Here is an 11,898-nt window from a genome sequence, read left to right on the forward strand (position 1 = left end):
TGTGTTTTCTACTCTCATGGCGATTTGTTTGACTTCCTTAGGCAAAGTTTCATTCTCTTCCCGGATAGTGCCGGCTGTATTGAAAAGCTTGCAAACTTTGTCAAAAAATGTGCCAACTTTTTTACAAACTCTCTGCTTAAGAGTTTTGCGTGGAACCACGGATCCTGAAATCTTTCCAAAGTCAAACATTTTCAGTTTAGTTTGATGAGCAACTACTTTAGGCTAAAAGGTTTGCAGCAATTTCTGTAAGCAGAGACGACACAGACTCCTTCAAAGTGAGGCAAAGGGAATCTTATGATAAAGTCAAGAGTTCCACCTCTGTGACATCAAAGGAGTCTGTGACATCATTGTTGAAATCATTCTTTAGTCCCGTAGCCATGCCAACATGATGACCTGACAACATTCTGACACGCCGGGCCGCCTCACTGTTAGTGATGTGTGATAAACTGTTGATAAAATAAAACTCCTTTGGTCTTAATATCATTTCAGTAACAACTATTTATTGCCATGTAAAACAAAATTTGCCATTCAGAACTGAAGCCATGGCAACGTACAATAGCAGAGAATGAAATAGGTTATTTTCAAAATAGATATTTATGAAGATTATTAACGATTGGAGGCTTAATATTGAGTGCCCTTTAAATAACATGAACACTAATATGTCTGTTTTTAATGTGTTCTTTTTTTTTTAATTCCATCATTTTAAAATAAAATAAAAAAGATGAGGGAAATGAATACTGATAGCCATCAGAAAGAAATGATGTATATTAAGCTAACAAAAAGAATATAACCTTCAATTTTATCATTTTTGGTGGTTATAACACGTAAAGGTAATAAAATACGAGTAAACATTTTGTTTTTATATACATATAAATGAATGTTTTAAAAACAATTATTTTTAAAATGATTAATTTTATTATTATGTACTTTTAAAGACAAAATGCAATAAGTTGTTAATGATGTTAAGCATTTTTAAGATGATTTCATAAATTTTCAAACAAGACACAGTTTGAAACTAGAACCACCACGATCAACAGGGCACTGAGTCAGGCTGTCGCCAGGATCCAGACTTTAGTCTTTCACTGGTGGTAATCAGGATAGACAAAGAATCAAAAATGTGAAACAACAATGACTTGACAATTGCAGCACCGTGCTTTGCCTGTGTGACTCCGAACGTAGACTTTCTGGAATTTATGTTGTTGTTCTTCTGGGGGGTTTTCACATGACATAAAATCACCAGATCAAGCTCAGTAAACATCTCAGCATGTCCTGGCAAATTCGTTTTTCCCCAGACAGGAATAAGTGGTTTTAACATGGGATTTAGTTCTGTTTTCTTGGCAATTTGCTTACTTGATACGTCAAAACAGAAATTTGTGTGTTGCTTTTCTTAGAGCCCCTTATTTCAAAATCAGGACTGAAGAATGCATAATCACCTCTATGTCATTGTGAACAATTAGAATCGGGCCAAAGCATAAGCAAATAGTGACTCAATTCTTTGACTTTGCGAAGAAACAAAACCAGTGACGGTTACAAAAACGTCTCCGTCTACAGCAGCAAAGCAATGAAAATGAACACAGTGCCACCATGTGGACATTATCAGTGTCTCTATTTTGTACAATCGGAAATGTCACTTAGTTTGTCCTGGAACAATAATGGTCGTGATTCAGTGGTTCTTTGTCCGAGTACCATATGTGGCACTTGGGCTGCCACTAGTGGTACTTCCAGCCAATATCTGTCTTAATTATTAGCAAGAAAAATTAATAACTGTGGTGATTAACACCAATAGCTAAAACGTTGGTTTTGTTCAAACAAATTAATCTTTGCTGTAAGAAGGAACTGCTGGAAAAATAAAGAAGTTGAGAAAATTTCAACAACTCCCATTTCAACAAATTTCAACAATCAAAACCACTGGGTGTGTATGTATAATGACAAAATCATAAATAAAAATCAGTCAGCAAAAGGACACCATCATAACATTCATCTATGTGACAGTAAATAGATTATGACATCTAAAAAAATACAGGACAAGATGCGTCTGTATATTACATAAAATGTTTCCTTTTGCAATAAAGAAATTAGTCTTTTCTGGTCAGACAATGTTATTGATTTTAATTGACCAAGCAGATGAATTATGTATGCACATATGATGTAACATTGAAAATAAATATTTTCTTTTTACTGCGGCTATTACAAAATTGTCTATGCAAAGGCAGACATACTGGATATTCAGATCAAAGTTGGTGAGAATCTTTTTGTGTTTTGCACTCCAAACTTCTGTGAACTTTGCTGGAATGTTGTTTCCCATCGTTCCTGTTGAGTCATTGTTTGAAAAAAAAAATGTCAAGAAGGTGGTGTTTGGAAAACGTGACATTTAGATGCGATGCTTGTTATGAAAAACGTTTGTGAACCACTAAATACAGAATATGCCTGGCAAAAGGTTTTAGATACATTTCACCATAACCCACATCTTCTGCTAGATGTTTCCAGTTGTAAGAGTTTGAGTGACGCAAAGATGCCACAAAGTGATTCTTTTGACGTAGAGCTGGGAAATCTCCTGCATCATTGTTATTTAGCAAAATGTCTTAAGCTTCTAAAAGTTTGGGAGGGACCGTGGGAACTAAAACAATTCAAGCAATGACATCATCTGTCAGCAGCGAGCTTCAGGATAACACACCCGGACCACTCCATCCGGTTCAGCGGGGAGAGGACGACCGGTCTGTCCGCTTCGAGGAGGCTGCGCTTCGGATGAAAGGTAAACCGCAGCGTGCTGCCGTCAGCCTACAGCAGCATTGAAAGCGGAAGCAACCCAGATCTGTATTTCAAAATAATGTACTATCTGAACGAATACTTTCGGATGCATATTTTTAGTGATGCAAATGTTGTGTTGGGGAAAAAAAAAACTTGTGTTTATTTGTGTCTTAACATAAAAAGTATTTAATTTCACAAAATACTTTTCATGTAGTGCATGTGGCTTGATAAGCAGATTTGTGGCCTCACTCATAAGTGAAAGAGTTGCCTTAAACTTATTTGTATTACCTTAACTAATGCTTTTGTATTTATGATTTTTGCTGGGCCAGACAACAGGAAGGACCCAAATATTGAATTATTATTATTATTATTATTATTATTATTATTATTATTACATGTTTTTGTAGACATTGTATTTATATAAATATAAGTCTATAAGAGGTTAGTTATAATATTTTTGGATTTTTCTGAATCAATAATACTGAAGTATCTAAAAATTCTAATGTTATAGTACTTTTTTTTTTTACAACATGTATCCACCGTCTAGGGGTTGTACAACCACACCTGCATTAATACCTGTTCATGTATATACCTGAATATTAACGTTCTGTAAGCTGCAATAGTAAAATTTTTCTTCTATGAATAGGGCACATAAATTGTGTCCATCCGGAAAAGCCACCTAAAAAGTATCTATTATCATTTTAATATGTTTCAGTTATGAGAAACCATACACATTGTTTGGAGTCAAATTCAACCACAAAATATTTTGTACTTCACATTGAACCTTGACAGTTCATTAACAAAGCTAATATGTGTTAGCCAAATATCTTCTCAACAATGCCTCTTGTTTCATGATTTATAATAAATTGTGATTTGCGGTAAAAGTTCACGTTTTATTCCGTCATACTTTTCAGCAAAACAAACCTAGTTAACAGTAAATATATTTCCTGTTAAAACGAAACCGTATTTTTAGGCTGAGGAAATTCGAGAAGAATTTTATTTTGAAAAACCTAGCAACCGGAAGTTTAATTGCTTCGTACATCCACCCTGGAGCAGGTACTTCCAGCAGAGAGGCAATTAAAAACCAAAGCGGTGCGGAAGGCAGTGATGTGTGTTAATACAAGAGGATTCTGTTTTTTCGTGGAATAACGCACAACTGTGGGAAAATATTATGTTCTAGGAACAAAAATATTGTGTTAAAATAACTTCAGGAAGAACATGAGAGGAGAAACGGCTGTGGTAAGTTTTCTTTTTCTTTTTTTTAATTAAAATATCTATTGGGAAAAAGAAAAAAATAGGCTGTGTTACTGGTAAACTGATTCATATTTGTGAAAAGCTTAGCTTCTTTAGGAAAACGGGCATTTTTCACTTACATTTAATTTGTAATTGTGCTTTTTTGTTTTATTTTAAAAAATCAATAAAGGAAAATGGTGTTGAAGTGGTTGAACATGGAGGAGCAGCAGCACCAACTTCACTCGGGAGTCGACCTGTGAGTCTTGTTTTCTGCTACAAATATGCTTTTATGTGTAAAATGTTTGTTGGTTCCAAAGTATGACATTAAGTAATTCCACCGTTTTCTAAAATATTGTATTTTACCTGTATCATATTTTGGAAAATTACTGCGCAGGAAAAACTTAAATTTTCAGATGGGCAATGCTGATTTTTTTTTTTTTCCTTGCACTGGTAGCACTCTAGGTATCATTGTCTGTATCATTTCTCCTGACAAGCAAACTGTAATGCCAAACCAAGATTGTCATGGCAACTGTTTTGAATTCCTTCTGCATTGAAAACAATGCTTCTAATCTCTGACATCAGCAATGAAAGCAAGTTCCTCTGTAAAATAGCAGGTGTATTGAATATTAAAGTTTCTGAATTTACTACGTTATGACTGTACATATGAACAGATGTCTCATTTATTTGCATAGAACAGAATTCTCCATGTTGTAGAGTATTATATTTTTGGTTCGTGGTTGGATAATTACATGTTTCTTTGCATTTTGGAATAAGTAGGTTGTAGAATGATGTCTGCATTTCCAAACTTTCTCTATCCCATTGTCTAAAAGAGACTAAAATCACAGACTTGGCGTTGCAGAAATATCACCAGTCAATTCACTGTGAACTTTAGTTGATTTCTTCTTTAAATTCCCCTGTAAATATGCTAAAGACAACAACAGCAATTCAGTGTAAGATGCTTGAATGCAGTCTTCTGTTTACAAGATTTTGGGTATTTTCATGTCACAGTTTCAGTTCTGCAGTCTAGTTTTTCAGGTTCTTGATGTTCGTTTTGTTTTTAGCATTGTTTCCGTTCTGTTTTAGAGCATGCCAAATCACAAGCCGGTCGAACTATTTTTGGAAACGAACATTTATATAAACGTGAAAAATTAATTAATCGTTTAAAAATCCTAGAGTCAGATTTACTATTATTATTATTATTATTATTATTATTTTGATACTTTATTTTTACTCTTCTTCATTTTTTTGAAGGTGGGGAAACTTGGAAAAGCTGGCAGTGTATCAAATACTGATTTTCTGATCTTTGCTGATATTTATGTTTGCAAGTTGAATCGTAAAAATAACCAATTTGTACACCCTTACCATAGTTTAACATGTCTGATTTAATCATGAGGGAAGCTAAATGTATGCATTATTAGTGAAGCAATGGTTTGTCTCTGCAGAATGTTGCAACTCTACAAAATATGCTGAAAATGGCTTCTCGTGGCTCCCCTAATCATCACTACAATGTAAGTGGTTGCACAAATATACAATCAAAATTGGAATTACTGAGGTGCATGTGAACTTTGTTGACTTAGAAACTTAAAAACTGAGAAACATTTCAGCTTCTTTAGCTTTAAACAACAATTAGCAGCAAAGTTCTCTCTTTCTATAATCATGAGCCAAGAGGATAAACGTCTCCAGGTATATCAGAATCAGTCTTCATACTTTGGAAATGGTTGACATTTTAGTCTTTGTATGGTAGGTTTGTGCTCAGAAAGCGTGAAAACCTGTGAGCTGCATTTTAACATTTTCAGGTCAAAGGTTAAATGTTATTATGAATTACAAAACTTTTACAAGAAGTGTAGTTTAAAATGGCCTGAGGGATTTAACCTGTTTGTCTTGGGTTTTGAAAAGTGACGCCTGAACACATTTTGGAACATTTTTTTTTTTTTTTTGGACAAACCAGGTTAAAGTGTTGATGTTTGGCTATAATGCACTGAAACTGTAGTGTGATGATGGAGAGCTGATAATTTTGGCTTAATTTAAGAGGAGGTGGGATAAAATTTATTTTATTTTTCTTCTTTAGAGTAGTCAGGGAGGTGTAGTGACCCACTGACAGCTCACATCTCAAGTAAACTGAGGAACGAATCCCTTAGTTTCAAGAAAAAACCTCATTTAAGTGTCCAGAAATAAACTTTTTGGTGATCTTAAATGAAAATTTCCTGTTCTTCCTGAAGCTAAACAGGTTGTTAAATAATGATAGGAACTCAGTTTCTTTGGCTAAGAACAAAAGTATACAAAACAAAGAAAACTACAACATTATTATAAAAAAGTATAAGAAATACTTAAAACTAAATTAATCCTCCATAGATGGTAAAACACAAGTGGTTACATGCTGGGATTTGGAGTTTAAGACAACTCTGTGGAAGTGTTGAATTCACGTATCTGAAATTAAAATAAAACAAACTGTAATGTGGCCTTAAACATGCCAATCACAGGTCTTAAATTTGGTTGGTAACTAGCTGCTAATACACCCTTGCTAGCTAGTTGGCTAATTTTGTTATTCGTCTACCCTCGGTGAATACAAATGTGTCACCAAATGGCTGGAAGACGTAGTTTGTTTTTTTTTTTTTGCCAGTGGCTCACTTTTGTTGCCAGCCCTTACAAGCTAGCAGGATCCCCCAATCATCCTCTTTATTCATAGTTTTGTTTCTGTTTGAAATTTGTCTTGCTGAAACCTGCAGATACCCTGATATCTTTACTGTCTGGGGTGTTGTTTCCTTTGAATACCAGAAAAAGGATGTCGACAAATCAGAAGCTACTGTGGAGATTTTTAGAGTAGTTCAAGCAGGAAGAAGTTTTTAAAAAAGAAATGACCTCCATCAGGTGCTGCTACATTCCATGTTTTCATCACGCAACAAAAGCAGCATGCTTCTTTCCTTTCTTCCCACCCATGGATGTTTGTTGATATCTGTAACTTTTGCTCCACAGAGAGGTGAGTGGTCAGATACGGACAACCAGCACTTTGAACAGGTGAGATAAAAAAAAGTTGATCCCTGGATGTGCTTATCCTTGATAATGTTGCAGTTTAAGCACCATAAGTAGCTGTTTTAGATCAATAGAACGGCTGAGGATAATGACCTGGTATGGAACTGGTTGATTTGTGCTCCTGTTTGGTTTTGCTATCTACCTAGAAGTTTTTTTGTCTTTAAAGCTTCAGTTGTAGGTGTGTCTCTGTCACATTGTTGTCTGACTAGAAAGTTCTGTTCAGTAACGTCATTCTTGTTGTGATTGCGTGCAAATTGACTAGACACTTAAACACTTAGACACACTAGGCACTGGTTCCTGTCACGGTTTAAATTGATGATTCATGATGCAAAAGCAGGACTCAGTTTTTGTCATTTTTCAGAATGAAGTCCAAGAAGACTTTCCGTCAAGCCTTCAGGTTTGTTTTTGAATGACTGTTTCTCGCAGCTGTGCAGCTTTAACTAGGTTTTATTTATTTATTAATATTGAATTCTTGTTACTCCAAATAGAATGAAAACTCTGCAGATTTGATCACAGAGAACCCTTTTTATCCATATTACAAGGTATGTATGTTACAGATCTCTGCTTATTGATAACATTGACTTTTACTGAACACATTCCAAATGAAGTTGTGTTCTGCCATTAGGAATCAACTAGCAACACTAATGGAATGGAGGCTTCAGTACAAGCAGACGATTCCATCTCTGTACCCACTATGAAATTCCTAGGCTCACCTCAGGAACTTGGTTATGGAATTAAAGCCACGGAAAATGGAGCTATGTTGTCTGAACATCTTAACGTGCCTCAGAGGTACGACCCTAAGGACGAGCTCTTCAGACTGTCCTCTCTGAGGCTCAATGACACTGCCAATGGGGATTTTCATGATTTGGTTCAAACACAAAAGTTCTCTAAACCCATACAGAGAAATGGCTCAGACATTGTCACAGATGACGTGAATGCTTTGTTTGGCTCATCTAACAAAGGGAAAGATTTGAGCCGCTCTCCACAAGCCGTGGCACCAAACCCATTTTATAAAACTTTGGCCTCAGAAGCAGATTTGTTTTCAAGGAACGGTGAGGACCTCTTCCAAGTGAATGACACCCAAGACAATGCACCCAACACAGACGATAACAAGTCTTTTAAGGAAGGGTTTGACGTATTTTCATTGCCTACAAATCCGGTGGATCCATTCCCAAGTCCGCTCCCAAGGAATTTATTCAACGTTCCCAGTTTGGATGATCCTTTTGGTCCAACTCCCTCCAAGACAATGTCCTCTTCTCCTTTAACCAATCGCCCATCTGAGTTCAAGTTAGACACACCAGAGTCAACAGGTCTAGTAAAGAAAACTCCACCAAAAGTTCCTCCAGCTGTTCCACGAAAGCCTCAGATCAAACCAAGAGATCTTTTCACGACGCCTCAGGGAAGCAAAGAGAAATTTCTTGAGCCAACCTCCTTCAGCCAGGCCAGCAGTTTGTCCTCCTCGCCCAGCATTTCTCCAGCTGACATCACTCACGTATGTAACTCTTGTTCCAAACGACAAGACTAAACACTTTAAGGTTTCTATAAAGTCATTTCATACGTTGTACAGGTGCAAACTTTCAAACGGCCACCGAGACCCGTTCCTCGAACTCGACGCCCCAAAGCAGAGAAGCCACCAGCACCAGAGAGACCTCCACCCCCAGCACACTCTGTAAGCCTCAAAAACGCAGATGATTTTCTGATGTTGAACTCCATCAATGAGGACACTTGTGACTGTATAAACTCCTTGTCTCCTCTAAACTCTTAGACTAAACTGGAACCAGAAGTACCTGAAGCGCACACTGCTAAGCCAGAACCGCCAAAACCTCCACCTAAACCAGTCCTCAAACCTCTTCCTAAACCAGTCCTTCCCCACAAACCAAAGAAACCGGTATGAAGTGTGATTTGTAATGTGGTGTTCAAATGGGATATCTCTATTGTTAGACAGACATAGAATCTGTATTTTCTGTTTTTATACAGAGAAAGAACTGCAAAACCAAAATTGAAGAGAAAACCAGCAATCTACATCTCTGCATATAATTTGTGACTAATGTCTGCCTAACTCTGGGACTGTTTTTTTTTCTTTTTCTTTCTCATAGTGAATGCAGTTTTTAGTGTATATTGTAACTTCTTTCATAAACCAGTGGCAGACTTGTCAATCATGTCTGGGCAGTAGAAATGTAGCCATGCAAAGTTATCTTCTGCTTCTTATTGATATTTAATTTGAGTGCTCATCTCATTTTTTTTCTAATTTTTTTTTGTTTGTTTGTTTTTTATACCAGATAGAAAATTGTTCAACATGGATGTTTAATATATTTGTTTTACAGGAGAGCAAACCATTGGAACCTGAGAACTTTGTGTTTGAGGATGTCCTCCTGATTGGACAGGTGAGTTTCACCTAGAAAAATGTTTCCAACTGTAAAGCTGAAATTTTCAGTCTGTTAAATGTTGTGCAGATTTTGATCAGAATGAAAGATATGATGCTCTGTTTAGATTGGAAAAATTTAATCTCATGTTTGAGACACGCTTGATACCTGGGTTTGGGGGTCAGAGGTCAGTAGGGTGACGGTACAACAGAAAAAGCAAAAAAAGTTAAAAACCAGATTTATTCTTAGTAAGTTTTTGTGCCAAGGGTTAAAGTCTGAACTATGTGCATGATGATAAATGTGAGTATGCCCTTAAAACCTGAATGTTTTACGGGCATACTCACATGTGTTTTTTAATCACTCTCCTGTGCTGTAATGCAATGAAAGCCTCTTTTGACATTTAAAAAAGCATCATAACTTTTGTGACATAATCAGTTTCTAATTGTTTGGGACGATCTTTGACATCTCCACCGTGTCGGTCACAGAATCAAATCAGAGGCTGTATGAATGTGACCATAGAGCTTTTTCACAAGTGTCCTACCAGAAAAAAAATCTGATGCCAATGAATAAATAAATCGCTTTGAAAGAAATATGTGCTGATCTGTTTTATGAAGTTGAAGCAAAATGTAAACATTTTTCCCTTCTAAAAATCAGGAACACTGTGTGGAGGATTGGCCTGAGGACAGTCCTGAGCTGGATCCAGATTTTAAGCCAGTAAGAAAACAAATCTAAATGTTTTTCTTTATTTGTCTTTTACAACGGGGTCAAATTTAATTCCTTGAAACTTTGAATTTTAACTTGTTCTTCTGTCTGACTTCTCAAAGTCTGGAACATTTAAGCTACGAAGAGAGTCGATGAAGGTCAGTCAGTTCAGTTTCCTCTGTTAAACTTTGCTGATTTTTAAGTCATAGAAAATCAGCTGAAGACTGCTGCCTGTTTTTAGGCCAAGATGGAGTCAGATGGAGGAAGCAGTGAAGATCCTGATGGTACCTTTGGTTACGTTAAGGTAGAACCTCTCCTCCTTCCTGCATGTTCTCCTGCTGTACCTGCAGCTTCAGCTAAACTCTGAACATTTTCCAGAAAAAGGACAGGAAACTGCGAATGTCACTGCTGTCCAGAAGAAGCTCAAAGGTAAATCTGATCTAATAAAGAAATGTTTAATTGTTTTGCCTTGTTTTACTAAAATGGTAACATTGACAATGCAGGACAAGTATTCAGATGATTCCATGGAGGGAAAGAGCAACATGCTGCCCAGCCGACAAAAAACTCCCAAGGTAGAGATCGTCACATGTTGTAAAACCAGCAGTTGTTGTTTTATACTAGCAGGTCTTTATGCAGGTTATTTGGCTTTTGTTTTGCAGGAGTTTGGTTCCAATGACTATATTTCTACAGGAGATGATGAAGATCATTATAGTTTGGACTATAAAGTATGTTTTGTTTTCCAACAGTGAAAAGTCTGGCTATAAATACGGTTGACAAATTTATCTTATAACATACTTAATGCCTCTAGAAAAAATCTACAAAGGCCAAAGTCAGTCACCTGTTTCGGAGAGCCTCCGATGCTTCCTCTACGTACAACGACAAGCATTCACCTTCAAAGGTAGCTTAAAGAAGATTGCAGGAGATTTTCTAAGAGATTTAACTCCAGCTTTCCTTACAATTCTTCTTTAAAAGCAAAGTGATGTTTGAATGTATGAGGGAGTTCTTGAATCCTCTCCAACAGGACGGTGACCATAAGAAAAGCAGCAAGAGGCAAAACACCATTGTACGTCGACAGTCGGCGGTAAGCAACCTCCATTCTTCAAGTTAAATGTGGAAAAGCAGCAGGTCAGGTTTTCAACCCAACATGGATTCATAATTAAATGTATTAATGTATAAACTTGAACTATTTCTCAGGACTCAGTGTTGGACGAAGATTATGAAGATGGGGAGAAAGGTGGCCATCGGCAGGTTGTTAGATTTTTCCCTCGTTACTCAGAAACACATTTCTGATCACATGAAAATAGAACCTGTTCTAAACCTAATCTGTTTTCCTCCAGAGGAGGAATAGCAAGGTGAAAATCAAGTTTGTGCCACAAAGAGGATTTGCCATATCATTAGAAAAGGTAAACATCTGATACTTCTCAAATTAAAACAAAATGGAAAAACCCCACCTCATTTCAACTTCTTTGTTTTCAACAGCCACACGATGAACCAAAAGGAGCTCATGGTTATACGTCTCGCAAGGGCTCAAAGGTACAACGGGGACTTGTGGCTGGTTAACTGTTTGTGAATGCCATGTTTATGGAATGAGGATATCTGAACATGTTTGGGATGTTTTCACCCTCACAGGACAAATCTGTTGAAGAATGTGGAGCACATGGCTACACACCTCGTGACAACCTCCAGGTAGAGAGCTATTTCAGTTTCAACAACAACAACCTGCACAAACTGTATCTGATACGACTGTAGATAGGATGCTGACTTGAGACAGCATAGTTTGATACAGTTAGTCAGTTTTCCACAGTTTACAGTTCTTGCAGTG

The 11,898-nt window shown here is 36.7% G+C and overlaps 1 protein-coding gene across 1 annotated transcript; it reads left to right on the top strand.

The window, feature by feature from the left end:
• Positions 1–3,794: 3,794 nt before the first annotated feature.
• Positions 3,795–11,806, top strand: LOC103133188 (COPII coat assembly protein sec16-like; the record flags this gene model as incomplete). The annotated part of the gene is made up of 22 exons (XM_007544960.2): positions 3,795–3,987; positions 4,172–4,237; positions 5,424–5,489; positions 6,955–6,996; positions 7,373–7,408; positions 7,500–7,553; positions 7,637–8,503; positions 8,579–8,680; positions 8,777–8,899; positions 9,336–9,395; positions 10,029–10,088; positions 10,199–10,234; positions 10,318–10,380; positions 10,455–10,505; positions 10,580–10,648; positions 10,736–10,801; positions 10,885–10,974; positions 11,098–11,157; positions 11,271–11,324; positions 11,414–11,479; positions 11,556–11,609; positions 11,706–11,806. Coding segments are annotated over exons 1-22 (2,207 nt in total), but the record flags the coding sequence as incomplete, so codon positions are not given.
• Between the last annotated feature and the right edge of the window lie 92 nt (positions 11,807–11,898).

This window comes from Poecilia formosa, unplaced genomic scaffold, assembly GCF_000485575.1.
Source record: "Poecilia formosa unplaced genomic scaffold, Poecilia_formosa-5.1.2 Scaffold2349, whole genome shotgun sequence".
Lineage (NCBI taxonomy): Eukaryota > Metazoa > Chordata > Actinopteri > Cyprinodontiformes > Poeciliidae > Poecilia > Poecilia formosa.